This window comes from Notechis scutatus, chromosome 1 (genome assembly GCF_049901735.1).
Source record: "Notechis scutatus isolate UNSWTSFEM ecotype Mainland chromosome 1, rNotScu1.2, whole genome shotgun sequence".
Taxonomy (NCBI): Eukaryota; Metazoa; Chordata; class Lepidosauria; order Squamata; family Elapidae; genus Notechis; species Notechis scutatus.
In genome coordinates, this window is record NC_142009.1 from 56,294,430 (window position 1) to 56,311,624 (window position 17,195).

Sequence of the window (17,195 nt, forward strand, 5' to 3'; positions counted from 1 at the left end):
TGTGCATTGCAACTGTGATATTTAGCAACTGTATCAGACATCCTAATTGTTTCTTATAAAATAAACTACTGTAAATAGCATACTGGGCAACTACTATGGGCAAATATATGATGGGAAACTTATGATGGGAGTGAGCTGGGGTGGAGATGGCAAAGTTTTAACAAAAAAAATGCCCTCAACAGTTCTGCTCTGTTTTTCCTAACTAAGAAGCTGCATCTATAGGGTTACAAAATAAATTCCTGTTTCTATTTGATTGTTCAAATGTATCAGTCAACAAGAGCAAATGAATATTTTAAGTTCAGTTTGTCCTTCAAATAGCCATTCGTTAAGCTCTATTCACAGTATACTCAATATGGACCTGGATTCATTGCTTAAAACCAAATGCTGGAGAAAAATATGACTTTAAATGTTTTTATCCTCAGCAGCATTGGAGCAAACAAGGACAGAATGGCGAACTATGATTAGTCTATGGTTTAAATTAAGTAGATGCTTTGGAAGAGAGCAACCACTCCCTAAAGTTTCCTGGCCCAGCACAGTAAGAAATTAGAAATTCAATAGCTGAATTTATGGGCCCACTCTTACCATAAAATTGACCTGGGAGGGGAAGGGAAAAGACGACAAACGATCTGAATTTCTAGTATTTCCCTGTTTTATTGCAATACATCAAAGTAGGTTAATATTAAGTGTTATCAATGTAAAATATTGGTGGTCTGCCACTTATTACACCTTTGACTGATCCACCTTAAATATTTCTGTGCAATAGAATCTACATCATTGTTCTGGAGCAGAGAATCTCTTACAATGTGCCTCTACGACACTGAGGACATGAGGACATGAATCAAAAAGACGAGTGAGAAGAGCCAAAGCAGGAACTTCCCCCTCCCACGCACACACTTGTCAGCTTTTATACTCTAAACCAAAAACAAAAAAAAGTGATTACATCTAGGCCATGCAAAACTGTACAACAATATTACAATGAAAAAAAATCCCTAAAAATATATTTTTTTAAAAAATAAATGATATGAAATCGTACATAAAAAGGCAGGTACAATTCTGTTAAATACCAAGGGCAGTTTTTGGTTGTGAATTGCTTCCTCATCAGTGTGACTATGTTTTTTATGCAGAATGAGAAAGGAAAGCAATGATTTTTTGTGTGTGTGGAATCGCTTTAACATGCAATGTAGTCCCCCAAAATTTAATGTCTCCATTTTAACTGATTCCTGAAGGTCCCTATAGATGAAGAATTGCAAATCTAGTTTCCCAGGAAAATCCAAATGATGACACTTGAAAGTGACAGGGCAGTGCCTTGATTAGTCCTGTTGCTCTGGGCTAGATTTTGCCCGGAGCCTTTCAGTAACCTTCCTCTGAAGGCACATGCATGTCCTGGGGTTTCCAAACTGTGCACCTAGATAAAGGACCCCAGTTACAAAGAGGTAACTCTGGTATAATCCTAACAAGCCAATTTCTTTTCATTAAACAACAGGCAAGGAAAAAGGAAGAATCTCTGCTGCTGCTGCTGTTATACAGGTGTATGTTATCCCTGAAATCTGGTAGCTGAAAAATCCCAAGTATTTTTAACACCCACCATCATCCTTAACTCAATTTATCTTCCAAGTTTTTGACTTTGGAACAAAAGCTTTGCTTGTGACTTAAGATGTGTCTCTGGGGAAATCACATACCCAAAAGTACATTATTGCATTAACATGTACATATTAAAACATTAGTCTGCTGTTTCCGAATACCTGAGTTTAACATAAATGTTATAGTGAATCACCCCCAACCCTGCTGTTCTAAGAAAAGACAAGAAAAAAGATAAATAGGAATACAACATAACCTGTCAATCAAATTTTAGGCAAAGTCATTAATGAAAGATTGATTCAGAATAAAATTGTACAGTAGGAATATATTCTGAAAAGAAACATGAATGTTGTGTATAGATTGTTTCTATTTTAAATACACAGAGTCTCAAGTGATGAACCATCTGAGGTTCAGTTATAATCCAATTTATTGAACCTCTTAAATATAACAGGGCAATGAATGAAGTGCCTGAATAAGTTGAAAGCAAATTTACGGCCAGCATAGCTCCAAGCTGCATACAAAAGAGATCCTAATCAAATTAGTCAGGATTCAGTCAGAGCACATGAAAGTGCCTGGAGAAACGGAAAAAATGTAGGAATGAAAACTGGGAAATGCACCGCTGCAAACCTCAAATTTACCAGCTAACTCTTCAGAGATTTAAGAGTGTTTGTGTTGGGTACAGCTGGAAAAAGTACTCAAGGATTTATCAGTATTGGTATTGCAAGTTCACAAATCCTCACACTGTTTTCATTTATTAAATAGTTTGATGTAAAACTATTTCTAATTTGCAGATTTCGTCCCATTAGCTCTTGTTTGCAGGTATGACAAACTGTCTTCAAGTGAACCATAGCTTGATTGCCATAGGACTTGTTGAGGGCTTCCAATATCATTTCTGAAATCAATAATTCTGCAAGCCAGGTGCAATTTAAAGCTAGAACCAGAAGCCTTTAAAAAACACCAGCGAATATGGGGTGGAGGGAATGCTAACTTTTTTGCCATGGAATGGAGCAATGACAATGGCAAGAGCATCACTGTAAGAAAGACTGAACAGGATCTTGGAATAATGACTGTCAAGGGAGACGAGAGCTAATAGATTTTATATGCTGTTCTTGTTGCTGTGACTCAATTCCTTGGAAAAGACTTGCAGGAAATTCCTTTAGTATTTTTAATTGGTAGTGCTGAAATTCAAATCTTTTGTTTCTAACTCATGACAAAGCATAATTCTGAGATTCTTAATAAACTCAATTCAACAGACAGGTTTAGGATACCATTCTTAATACCAAAGTGTAAGTTTGCCTCCTACTCCCAATTATTCCCCAGCATAAGAGATAAATGCAAATACAGAAATAACAGACTGAATACACCTAGATGATTAGAGACAATGATCTCTATCTTCAGTCAGAATTTTGTGTGATTGTAGCTGATGATTTTTCAGAGGTGACTTAGGAAATTCTTACAGATTTGTTGGTTTTCCACTGATGTTAACTGTAATTGTTTGACAATATTCATGATACATTACAAAACTTGTAGAAACTATTTTTTTAATTACCACCTGAATACTTTATCCACTTGAGCTTAAGTCTAGCCTAAAGAAGCAACAATTCTAAAAAGAAAATTCACATTCATCTCGTGTGAAAATGCAAACCGTACTCATTTTATTCAATAACACGGAAGAAAAAGGGGTTTGCCTTTCCCCTCCATCTGCATGTTCTCTTTACCACTGTATTTCTAGGTGATGATGGATCTCAACTATTCAGATGGAAATGCTGTGCTCTGATTAAGCTTTCTCTATTAGATTCAACCACCAGAATTCTACATCAAAGACAATAGGAATTCTAGACCAGGATGGGTAAGCAGATGACCGCAATTAAAATCTTCAGAAGTGTTGAATAATTTAGCAAAGAACAACTTTACAAGCGGCATGTTAAGTTTCAAGAACTTCTATTTTGGACTGAATGATCCTTGTATTCAGTGAATGTTGGTTAACTAAGAAAGTTACTTAAGAGCTTGTGGTGATTAAAAGGCAAAATGGGTTTGAAAGCCTAGCCCTAATTTTCCAAAAGCTCATTCATTTCTATTTGCATTTACTTCAGCCGAGGAGATTCTATAATTGTTTGGATACCCTTCAGTTTACTTCATCTGTGTACTAGTAAACAATAGGTTTTGCTTGTAAAATAAAGTGGAAATCAGGCAGAGATAATTTAAAATGATGCTTATGGCTTTCGTTTTTTCTACTGATGAGGAAATGTCACAGAGAAAAATTGTGAGGATGGAGTCTTCATCTAGGCTGTATGTTTTTTATCCAGTGCCATGTTCTAAATTCAGATCACACCCTCAATCCATAGATTATTTAGTATGAAAAAAGAAACACCACAAATTTTAAATTAAAGGATCTCTTAAATAGGAATCCAACTTCTGCTGCATTACAATGCTGCTTTTCCTTTTATTATATACATATGTACTAACTCTTAATTTTGTGTATTTACTTAAACTCTATTATAGTAAAATATGCATCATTTCCACCCCACCCTTCCCAAAATCAATAAGATTTACTGGTAGCAATCAGACTGACATTCAGAGTGTCTGAAAGCATGTGTATCTTCCTTAGCAGGGCAAATTTCACCCTATTATCAAACATGGAGGATGTTGCTGTACTTATTTCTGAAAAAATATAATATGGGTCTACGTGTACCAAAGCAAATCTGTCTGGTTTCCTGTTACATTATTGTGTATATCAGCCTACACTACCATGTTTTGTTTGCAGTGTGATGTGTTGCATAATATGCCATACAATGGAATTTCATAATCCTATGAAATAAAATTGATAATAATAGACATTACCAATATTTCTCATATAACAACAACTCCTTGCTGCCCTCCACCAGGTTTTCTTTCGTTTGCTGGCTACTATTAGGAGGGGAAGAGAATTGCGCTACTGGTGCCAATTATGGCACATACATTCTCTTCCTCCCCCTCCCACCCACAGTTTGATTCTTGTAGGGAAGCTGAGAGGAGATGAGAATGAGAGCAAATGGAGAATCATGGGGACCAAAAGCTGCTGAGATGTCAAATCTGAGTGCCGAAGCAGTTCATGAGTCCCAACTCACGTGGTCCGAGCTCTCCAGGGAGAGGCTCTTGGTCTTGTGAGGAGAAATGGGACTGGGAGGGCTGCTCAGGTTGGAACTGTTGGAAGCTGTAGAATGCCTTGGAGAGTCAGAGTCCTGCAGCCCAAAACACGTGAAGAGAACATATTAGTGAACAATAGTGTGGCAACAAATGGAAACAGGGAGGACTGGAAACCTACAGAAGCAAGGGACAAGGAAGGAATGGAATGCCAAGTGATACCTCTCCTTTCTTTGCCTGGCCAGCAACCCTATCAAAAATAGGCAGTGAAGAATACCCATTCTACCTTATCAAGAGAATGTTCCTAATTTTGTTCCCCAAGCGCATTGGCGTGAACTTTTGGAGGGATGAAAACAAACAGCACATTTATACAGGCAACTTTCTAGAAGGTCTTTTTTTGGGTTCTTGACATTTTGAGTCCTCGTAACAGTGTCACTAATACAGTAGAACATGTTTATATTCACAATCTGCCAAATATTTTTGGCAGACATTTTTTTCTAGCGTTGTTATAAACTTCAGTGGCAATTAATACACTTAGGGACCTTTGTTGATCTAATTTTTATTTTCCTGTATCTGCATCTATGCCTACAAATGCTATACTCACATTTATATAAATGTTTATTTGCATAATTTCCTGAAGTGGCTTTGTTCGTACTGCACTGTGTTACATACTCCTAAACAATTCCTTCACAATAACAAAAAAACAACAACCCTTGTATGACCAAGAATTTCCCCAAATTGTTTTTTGGAATATTTTTTGCTTGTTCAACAGAACATTTTTTAGCTGGTGGTTGTTTCCACAGGGAATTCAGCCCATTTGAGAAGTTTACAATTTGATCCCCGGACCAAACAATTCAAAAATTTAAGGCTTGCCTCTGTGATCAGATGACTTACAGATTATGTTGTATATAATTTTCATAAATCAGGCTTGGTATGATATTGGTATTGCTATTGCTATTGCTAACAAAATTGTCAGTATAATTAATTCATGCTACTTTGGATTTTTGTCATATTTTACAGAGTAATACTTGGTTTCAATTATTGAGGACAGTAGTCACGTGTCTCTATTTTTAATTACTTTAAGCATAAACTTGAGCTTATACCCACCTCTCTCTCGTAGTCCCTCACTGGTGCATCACTGCCTTGGTCCAAGCCACCAGAAGACAAAGAGCCATCTGAAGGGGATGCCATTGGCTGACGCTTTGCTCCATAGCTACCTCCTGAGAATTCTCTCCGCAAAGCACTACCATTTTGTGCAGATGTTCCTAGAAATGCACCCAAGAATTTAACTACATACCATGTAAAAGCATTAGAACTAACCCATAGTATTCATTGTCACCCTTTACTGTTATCTGGTCTACTGATGGTTGCCAGTTTTGTTTTTCCATTTTATTGACCTCAGAAGGATGGAAGGCTGAGTCAACCTTGAGCCTGGTGGGATTTGAACTTCCACATTGCAGACAGTCAGCAGACGTAGCCTGCAATACTGGGCTCTAACCACTGCAGCTCTTATATATACATAAATCCAGTGTTATTGCCTTTGAAAATTATTAAATCTGCATTGCTTTCATATTTGTATTCTCTCCAAAGAGAACCTCTCATCTTTTATCCCTAAATTCTTGACTAAATTCCCTTTGTTTTTAAGGTCGTACATCCTTGACCACCAAAATGTCTGATCCTTTCATAATACATTCTTCAGGAAGCAGACAAATGCAGAGGTAACAGTATACCCTTCTCAAGGAAAATCGAGAAAGAGACTGATGCCAAGAAAACTTACTTGCTGCCAAACCACTACTAGCACTCATGGAGCGTCCAGGCTCAGGCCGGGTTTTTGTGATTGAAGGGATACTGACAGAACCACTAAACATTGCCCGACTTTCCTGAGGCCGAAGGTTCTGCAACACAAAGATAGGCAAGTCAGAAACAGCTAAGAGGTAAAGTCATACAAAACAGAAACAGCAAGTTGACCAGGTTCGAATTTAAAGAAGACCTTGACTGACTCGTTCACTAATGAATAAGCACAGGGATAGAATGGCGTATGAAATGCCAGGGTTATCCATCCCATTGATTTGGATGTGCTAAATTACAAGCCTCCCTAGCCAGGTTACTGAAGAGTGATGATGGGAAATTGGGGAAAACAGAATGGTAGGGTTAAGAGAGGATTGGGGAAAGCTGTGATACGTAAATGGTCATCAGTGACAGCAGTGATGGTAAGGAAGCAATGGAAAAAAAGAAATGGGAGACTGGAGATTTCTGATCTGAGGGTGAAATAAAAAATGGCATTTTCTTCCTTCAAATATGAAAGGAAGATGCTTTCCTTTTGTGCCACCTTGTTTTTTTTATTTTTCTGTTTTTTTCATTTTATTGCTATGTTGATCATTAATGTTATGATTTTGTTTATTTGTGTTGTTTTACTCAAACTACAGATGTTTTAAAATTTGCATGTATGTAAATTGCTGAGAGTAGTGAGATTGTGAATAGGACAGAAAATCAATACATTTTTTTTTATATTTCAGACAAATTCATTTTGCTTTTGTTATACACCAGGCTGTACTTACCATGGGCAGGTCTTTGAGGATCTGTATACCATCTCCTGGGCCCATGTGTGCTATATGGTTAAAGTTAGTTGGGTGAGAAATTAATTTATTTCTCATTTCTGGATCTCTCAGCATTTCTCTGCAAAAGAAAATATTCAGATATTGTATGTTGAAGTGGCTATTTATAAACACAAATACTAGTCATATAAATTATTCCAAATAGCCAAATATTTGGCTAAATTTTAAAAGAAAAATACTTTAAATTCTGATACTGATTCTATCTCAGCTGTTAGCTTGATGGGAGGGAAAAGGTCAGGAAGAACAGAGGTTTGGCTTAAAAGCTTAACAGGCCATGTTCATAAAAAGTCCAAATGGTTACTGGGTCTCAGAGTGCACTACGAGAGGGAGTTGAGACAACATTCAAGAAAAGGTGTAGAAGTGGGCTCAGTGATGATCGGATGCTGCAAAGATGGAGGCAGAGATGAAGGATAGAAGAAAAGAAAAGGATTAGAAGAATATAGCACTACTCTTCGCATTTTACTTTTACAATAATTTAAAAAGCTTTACAGAAATTTGCCAATGTGTTGTAGGATACTAAGGAAAATTCTTGAGAGTTTCCAGCATTTTAGAAAACCTGACAGCATAAAACTGGTTCTAATCATGGATTATGTCATAAATAGCTCTAAAAAAGCCTCAACAGTAGTGAAAAAAAAAAAGGCTGACTTGAGAACAAGCAAGTTCTATTATTTCCCTGTTTTCCCATAATTGTATACAAACTTTTATCAGCACAGCCTATACATGAGAAATGCTGAAACATTAACTCCATGTGTCTTGAAAGTATTTTCTTAAAAATCAGAATCCTTCCTGAATATTTTCATATAGTCTGAATGCTATCTTGCAAGGTGACCCCTTTTACTGCCTGAAAACTACACAAAATTTGAAAAATAATTGTTATCATCAGAGCACTGGAAAAATCAGTGTATCAGATAATCAGATAGGATTTGTGCAAAAAAGAAAATATCAAAACTGGACAATATATGCATAATTAGCAATATAAATTTCTTTTGTAAAACTTTATTATCAGTCATATATACAGTATATACACACATGCACACACAAATGTACTTATGTACAGTAGTTGGAGACATGCATTCCAATTTACAATAGTTCTTTTGCATTGATATTTAAATTAAAATAAATTTAAGTATTGGGTTATACATAATAATAAACAAAGCATACTATATAACAGAAAAGACAAATGTTTGAATGCATTGACCAGAAATCTCTTTTTTTCTGAACAAAGAAAAAAAATATACAACGACGGGACACAACAGTCTTCACGGCCTACAAGCATGGACAGAAGACAAGTACAGGTTGAATACCGACCTTCTCTGCTGCATTCTCTCTTCCTCAGGCACTCGGAATGAGTAGCGCCGTTTATTATTAATATTTCGGACCATTTGCTTTCGACTGTTATCTGATGTCTCAGGAACCACCAACTCATCACCCTCTAAGAAGAAACATAAAAATCCAAGCAGGATCAATTTTTCCCAATTGCAGAGGGTGTAAGAAAACTTTTCTAAATTAGGCACAACTGCCAATGCTAAAACAATGGAAAAAATATAAATACCTAGTATAATGTTACGGTTCTAAGCTTATACTAATTATATGCTATCTGCAAATATTCATTTAGAGGCTTGAAAAATTAAAAAAACAGAATCCTGACTTTGAAAGAAATGACTTTTTCTCAACTGATCATTTTTGCACCCCAAATAGTTACTGTGCAACTTGTACATCTGTAAGTTCAGAGGCAAAATTATCTTGTTCTGAGACAAAGACTGGGTGATGGTGGTAATGGGAATTATCATTAGAACAATATGTAAGGTAAAACTTCCCACTTCTGTGCTTCGTTCTACTTCTTTGCACCTAATGTAGAGTTAATCTTGCATTCACAATTTCTTCTAAGAAAAACTTTATGCTTAAAGTAGATGTGATATACAAAAAATATTTGGCATGTTATACAAAATAAATGGGTAATTTAGAAATGTTTATTTTAGAGATTATAAAATAAAACAAATAGGAATGTTTTTCTAGGAGATTGTGAGACACAAAAGTTTACTCAAGTAATATTCCTTCCAGAGCCTTTAACTACTAGATTTACCTGCTGAAATGTCTGTGGTGCTGATTGAAACACTGCCTATCACATTTACTGGGAAGTGGCAAGAAAAAACAAGAATGAATTCACAGTGCTGACTCAATGATTTAATTCTCTGTACTTAATTTTTAATCTGAAAGTACTTTACCGATAAATACAACTATAAAGAAGAATTCCTTCTGTCAATGGAGAGGAACTCTACAATGCTATAAACTTCCCAACCATTGCATTCATAGAAGTTTTATTTACTTCAAAGATCTGGATCTATAATTTTAGGAAGTATTGATACATCTTATATTTGATGAACTGCAAGTAACTTGTTAAAAAATCTCAATGGTAACAAAATCAGTACAAAATCCTTAACTTATGGCCAATTGCTCGTGATAATTTGAAATAATGATGGACTTGCCAAAAGCTACTTATTACCTGGTTCCAGAGTTCAGACAGGTGCACAATCCCTTGCAGTCACATGATTGGATTTTGGGCTCATGGCAACTGGCTCACCTTTATGACCAGTTGCAGTGTTCCATGGTCATGTGACTACAATTTGTTTTTTGTTGGTTTTTGGCAAAACATTGATAGGAATACATTGATTTGTTTAACAATTGTGGCATTTGCTTACAACCACTGCAAAAACATAATAAAATCATGTTCAGTCACTTGAGTGCCTCGATTTTTGTCTGTCATAATTTATGATTCCAGACTCTATTACAGTCATAAATCAAGGACTCCCTGAAATAGACTTAAAATTCAATTATGCTGAAGTGCTAGAAATATGAGACATCTAAATGGAGTCTATTTGAAAATATAGAAATATTTTGAAAATATTTTTATTCTATTTTTCTATTGAAAAATTGAAATATTTTTAGCCTATCATGATGAGATAGCACAATTGTTTCTCCTCAATTATATTTAAAATTGTGGGAATTGCAGCACTTACAAATTTAATGTTGAAATGCTTCTGAGGAAAGGCTACTTGGATTGCATTCAATGCATCAGCATTCTATTAATGTCTCAATGAACAGTAATTAATGTAGATAGCAGTCTTTTTATTTTACTTACCTGCCATCTTATTTTTGAAATAGATTAATCTAACAGTTTCTAGTCCTAGGACATTTAGCGACCCTTCTGTGTTCAAAGGACGTACCTAAAAATGTAAAATGTAAAAAAAAAGTAAAAAGATGTGAAGAAAATATGAACCAGTATAAATTTGAATACATCGTACATGAATATCATGGAGGCAGACTCTGGTGGGTGGGCTTAAAAACATTGGGGTTTTAAACATCACAATTGTTAACTGATAAGATATTTGCAATCTGACTCTAACCTCCTTCTGCACAACCAACTTGTTTTCTCTTCCTTTTCTCATCTCCACCTCTCTCCAACTGAAGTCCTACATCAGTTTAACTACTCACTGATGAAGTGAGCTGCAGCTCAGAAAAATTATTCTTTTAATAAAAAATATTAGGTAAAAAATGTACCAAACTCCTGATGAAATGCTGAAAACATTTAATAGGAATGTATGTATTGTATTGTTTAAAGTGTCTTTTCTTTAAAAATCCGAAGTGCTTGAAAGATTCTTTTTATTGCAACAGAAACAGAACTCTGTCAGCAGCTTCCATGAGTAGTTGCTTCATACCTAATTAGTTTCCATCGCAGACCTGAAGGTGGGTGGGTGTCTCCCTTCCTAGTTATCAGAATAATATTTTAATCCAGATGGGAACTCAGTATGTGTTTTCATTTATATTATGAACAATCTATCCAAACTGTTTAGTTTACTGTATAATTTACTAGTTACCTTCTTGAGGGGGATGGTTTGAATCCACTCCATTGAGTTCACATCAAATATATCAACCGCATTTTCACTATAAACTGAGAGGTATGGTGCATTGTAACCTAGGAAGAAACATGAAGAAATATATCTGGACAATGCCTTATGTTGGACTGGGTTGAAAACTGGAAGGTAAGGAAGTCACTTTTCAGTATATATTTCTTGGAGTTAATTTAGAAGTACATTTCCTATGGTTGAAAATAAGCCTAGTTTTTTATTGGTGTTTACCTGTTTAATATTTATTGAAAATAAGCAATGAGAACCCTACTACCAACTTACTCTGTTCAGATTATATGATTAGCCACATTAAAGGTTAAAATGAAGCTTTTGGAAAAAAATAAACCATTAACCAAGCTGAGAAATAAAACAGTATTACATATTAATCATATATTTGCTAATCCAATATCCTCTCAGTACCAAGACATTGAAATTATTTACAACTGATCATTATTCAGAAATGAGCAGTTAACAAAATAAATCAAATTCTTCTGATGTGGACTGACATAATAGTAATGGAGTGTTTGTATGTGCATACATGTGCACACATACAAACATATATATGCAAAGGGGTGTTTTTCTGAGGTTATGAATATTTTTTGAAGAATTGAGGAAATGCAGTATTACTTAATACTGCAAGTTCTAGCATCATCTTCCTATTAGCAGAATACCCCTGCCACTAGTGCCTATTTATTAAGTATGCTCTTTTATCACTAACCATACTGAGATTTTCAACTGTGGTAATTATAGTTAGTGATATCAACAGGACCTTCCTTGTGTTAATTCTAGGAACAATATATAATAGTTCCCATGATGCATGGCAAACCATGGTGCCTCCAAACAAGAGACTTATTTCAAAATCTATGATTCTTCTTTGGACGGAAAGTCATAATGGTTTGCCAAATATTATTAGTGCTAAAAACTAAATGAAGAGAAAAAGTACATGGGTAAGAAGGAAAGAAGGGATTGACATATAACATCACAATATTATGCCAAATGGATTATCATAGCACACAGTTAAAAGTTATTTATGTTTCAATATCACATCTCCTACAACTTGCTATTAACTGATTAATTATACAATGTTATTCAAATTATGTGGACATCCTTCAAGCCATAAGGAAAAACAATCCCTTTACTTAATTAACAGAATGGCAGAAACTTACAGGAAGAAGAAGGAGCTGCAGGCCACATTAGTTCTTGTTGTCTAGATCTTCGACCCTGACAGTCCACATAAATCCCTACACTGCTAAAACACAGCAGGTATTCTTTATTTGAGATTTCAACAGCACAGATGGCATCAGTTGGCTGCTGTGTAATGAACGACAGTGTGTGATCATCTGGATGAAGCAAACTATGTGGATTTCCTTCTCCATACAAAGGGTACTTTAAGAATCCTGACTGGTAGCCAACACAAAGCCGTTCACTAAAGATAGCCATCCACTGGACATTCCCAGCCACTTGGATCTCTTTGATTTTTTTATGGCGTGTTTTGCTATGATTTAATTCGTAACACAGGACCTGTCTTTTCATTGCTACACACAGGCAAGTGAGGGCTCCATGGCGCACTTGTCCAGAAACGATGGTTTGGCAACCTTTAGTTTCTGCCAATTTATAAAAATCAATCTCTCGACCATCCAGAGCTGTCACAGGAAATAGTCGTACATGACGGTTTCGTCCCGAAATCACTGCAATAAGTTGCTCATTTGGGATGAGCTCAATCTGATGAACTTTCTTATTGTCACCAACACGGATTATCTCTGCAAAAATAAAAGGTTGCAAGAAATTATCTTGAAATATAAAGAGTGTGCTCAAGGCGATAGCATTCATCTTGCTTATTAAATCTTTTTTGGTTTATCTGGAATAAAAAGTATAAACTTGCTTTTCTAAACTGCTTTTTTCCACTAATAATTTCTTCTAAGAATCAAGAATTTGCATTTTCAAAAGTCTACCTTTGACTTTTTTTCTATCAGAAAAAAATTGGAATAGGAGTCTATTCAAGTGTCCTCAAAAAGGAAGTTTGTACCTCTGTTTCCGTTTCCCAAAGTCAGTTCTATATTCTTTACACTGCCGCCCTTCCTTTCCTCATGGATGCTGTCAGGGCTGTCTTAACGAATGGGCCATGGGCATTTGCCCGTGGGCCCCACGTGCATAGGGGCCCCATACTAATATTTGTATGTTAACCCTTCAATGCACCTTGTACAATATAAATACAGCAACTGTTTGGCTTAATGAGTATTATTGTATTTTTCAAGCCTCGTGTATTGTTCAAATGTTAAGACGGCCCTGGATGCAGTGTTCTATGTTCTATAGCAGTGATCCCCAACCTTTTTTACGCCGCGGCCCGGTACCGGCATCAGCTGGGCGCCGCCATCTTTTGATGAAAAGTGCTTCCGGTGACCTCACCGGAAGCACTTTTTCATCAAAAAGATGACGGCGCCAGCGCTGTGAGCTTTTCCGGGTAGAAATGGCTTTCTACCCGGAAAAGCTCACCGAAGCGCTAGCCCGCATCTTTTTGATGAAAACGCGCTTCTGGTGAGCTTTCTACCGGAAAAGCTCACCGGAAGCACTTTTCATCAAAAAAAGATGGCGGTGCCCAGCAAGCCAGCAGCCCGGTAGGACTTGTTCCGCGGACCGGTACCGGTCCGTGGACCGGTGGTTGGGGACCCCTGTTCTATAGTACCTATTAATATTATGTCATCTATCCACTGCCAAGCAAAACTATATTTAGAAAATTTGTGCCTGCTAATATAGAATTGGATAAGTTACACTTAGTTTTATCTATGCATTTTGAATTTTTCATTTCTAATTGTGTTTAATTATTTTTGATGAAATAATTAAACACAGTTAGAAATGAAATATTCATATTAAGTATTCCATTCCTCATTAAAAAAAACACAATAGCAAAAATATTTGTTAACTTGAAATGGGTGGCCACATATACTGAATAAATAAACAAATAAAGGCAAAACTAGAGTTCCAGTCTTCTGAAATACCACAGACTGAAGAGTTTTTAAGTACAGGTAGTCCTCAACTTATGACCATTTCCTTAATGATCACTGGAAGTTATGACAGGTATCTTCAGAGGTATTTATGCCTTGTTTTTGAAGTTGCGATGGAATTACATTTGGAATGATAAGCAACTGGCTCATCTTTATAGCCATTTGCAGCATCCCATGGTCATGTGACTGCGATTTGCAATGTTTTTTGTCAATTTCTGCAAAAATGGGGACTTGAATCTGAGCCTCCCTAGTATTAATCAAATAGCTTAGGCTACACGGAATGAAATAAAAAGTATATCTTATTTGAATTTTCACTTTTCCAATATAAATCTAATATTCTTACCATCCTTTGTAACATGAACAACAAATAACCCTTCTTCATTGCCCAAAGCTATTCGTTCATGATCTGAAACAGTTAATAATGAAAAAAAATTGAAACACACATTGCCCAAGGAAAAACAAGTATCAGATGCCAGAATAGTTCAAACCAATTTAATATTATAAAGTGTAATGATACCCTTATTGTTTCATTTTGCTTTCAATGAAAATTAAAAAAAATCTCTCTAAACCAGGGGTCCCCAACCGCCGTCCGCTGGACCGGCATACGGTCGCGGAACAACTCCTTACCGGGCGCAAGCATGGGCGCCGCCATCTTTTTAGTAAAAAGCGCTCCGGTAGAAAGCTCACCGGAAGCGCTGTTTCGTCATAAAAGATGAGTGGGTGCCAGTTGCTCAGAGCTTTTCCGGTAGAAAGCCATTTCTACCCGAAAAGCTCACCAGAAGCGCATGCCGCTATCTTTTTGACGAACAGCGCTCGGTGACGCCACCGGAAGCGCCTTTTCGCTATAAAAGATGGCGGCGCCCAGTTGACGCTGGCACTGGTCGCGCGCCACCTGATGTCGGAACCGGGCCGCGGCGTCGAAAAGGTTGGGGATCCCTGCTCTAAACAATATAAACGTTCAAAATAGTTGAAAGGTAAAAATGACTAATAGAAAATACGCAATTTTAACTAGTGTAAACGTTTACAGATCAAAGAAAAATACAATTTCAAAACATTTTAGAATTCATTTGACTCATAAATTATTTTCCATTTTGCTTTCCATTTTTTTATCATATTAAACTGTTTTGTAATTCCCAATACCTCTCATGATCTTTATTTTTATTCCACTCTATATATAAACTACCAGTTTTCCATTAGATGATATGTTATCTTGGCTATTTAGAATAGAATAGAATAGAATTCTTTATTGACTAAGTGTGATTGGACACACAAGGAATTTGTTTTGGTGCAAATGCTCTCAGTATACATAAAAGATACATTTGTCAAGAGTCAAGAATCATAAGGTACAACACTTAATGATAGTCATAGGGTACAATAAGCAATCAAAGTCTATATGGACTGTTAACCAGATATCACCCCAATATTTTAAGTTCCAAGGCTTGTTTATTATTGGATACTTTGCTTAGAACCAACAAGAATCGAAATCTAATACATCAGGTTGCCCATTTACCTGGAAGTAAGCCTAATTTAATTCTGAGAGATAAGCATAGATTTGTTTTGTTAGTCTTATACAGATAGTTCTCAGCTTACGACCATAATTGAGTCCAAAATTTATGTTACTAGGTGAGACCTTTGTGAAGTGAGTTTTGGCCCATTTTACGATTTTTTTGCCAGTTATTAAGTAAATCATTGCAGTTGTTACGTTAATAACCCAGTTGTTAAGTGAATCTGGCTTCCCGATTAACTCTACTTGTTAAAAGGACCATGAGGATGCTGCAATGGTAGCATCTAAGTCGAGGACTATCTCTATTTTATTTCCTTTTTACAAAATATTTAATAGAAAGGCTTGTGAAGTTATATTATCATATCTAACTGACAAGAACACAAGATTTTTTTTTCTTCAAATATCTATAAACATGTGGAGGATAATTTTACATTTGCTGAGCAAGAAGATCTCAGCAGATTATCAGGTATTTTGGAGGGAATGCTGCTTGATGAATTTAAATATTTTTGAAAGTCCTAAAGAGATCTCTCTTTTCTTCCCTCACTAGTTAAATACTTCTTCCATGTTTTTCTTATCTGTACAGTTATATTTTCCCTTAAATATAACTCCCTTCCCAATACTGTATATTTTCCTCAGTGCATTTCCATTCTTCTTCTTCTTCTTCTTTTTTGAGAAGGGAGGGCTGTGTGTGTGAATGCACAGAAAACATGGTTTATATATGTAGATGGGAAATCATGTTTTAAAATGAGAGACTGTATTTTACAGGCAATCCATTTTAATACAGTGGTACCCTGGTACTCAACTGCTTTGAAACTCATCAAATTTGGTACTCAGCTCATTTTGACATGAAAATTTTATTCTATTGTTTGTTTGGTATTCAATGCACAAATTACAACTTGTTGGTGTTGGCTGCTTTGTGACTCACTACATTATTCCATACGGGAAAAATCTGTTTGGTACTCGTTAGGAATGACAATATATAAGCCAGGCAATGGCAATATATAAACCAGGATAGTTATTTAATACTGTTGTATCTTTAAGAGAGTGCTGTAATTGTGATTGGCTGAGGTTCCTCCGACGGCCATAAGATGGAGCCAGAAACCTGGTTTGATCTCTTCTTGCATTTTCCTTTTGCCTTCTGCCTGATCGTTGTTCTGCACGGATTGCTGTGAGTCTTGCAAACTGTTCGCAAACTCCGTTTACTGAACTTTGTTTATAATACTGGTAAAGAAAAGAACTTCATTTTTGGATTATCCCTGGACTGATTGTTTTGAATACTAACTGCTTTAACCGTGTATGATTTGAACTGTTTGTTGGACTCTGTTTACCCGTTTACTGGAGGTAAAACTTACATTTTGCTATTCAGTGTATCTGTGTGCTGGTTGTGTGTTATTCATCACCACTCTCACTATGTTTCCCTGAGTGCACTCATTTTCCTAACTGGGAATACTCAACAGTACTTATCGTT

General features: G+C 36.1%; 1 protein-coding gene across 10 annotated transcripts in view; it reads right to left on the reverse strand.

Annotated features, from left to right (window-relative positions):
• Nucleotides 1–631: 631 nt before the first annotated feature.
• The window catches only part of CDC42BPA (CDC42 binding protein kinase alpha), a 154,388-nt gene continuing 137,824 nt past the window's right edge, over nt 632–17,195 (reverse strand). For all 10 annotated transcript variants that reach the window (XM_087964912.1, XM_087964927.1, XM_087964893.1 and 7 more), the window contains 9 exons: nt 14,567–14,629; nt 12,388–12,981; nt 11,192–11,289; nt 10,456–10,540; nt 8,625–8,748; nt 7,260–7,377; nt 6,479–6,596; nt 5,809–5,966; nt 632–4,799 (listed from right to left, as the gene is read on the reverse strand). In XM_087964912.1, coding sequence (XP_087821038.1) covers nt 4,668–4,799; nt 5,809–5,966; nt 6,479–6,596; nt 7,260–7,377; nt 8,625–8,748; nt 10,456–10,540; nt 11,192–11,289; nt 12,388–12,981; nt 14,567–14,629 — 1,490 coding nt within the window. In that variant the 3' untranslated portion in view covers nt 632–4,667. The remainder of the gene's footprint in view (nt 4,800–5,808; nt 5,967–6,478; nt 6,597–7,259; nt 7,378–8,624; nt 8,749–10,455; nt 10,541–11,191; nt 11,290–12,387; nt 12,982–14,566; nt 14,630–17,195) is intronic.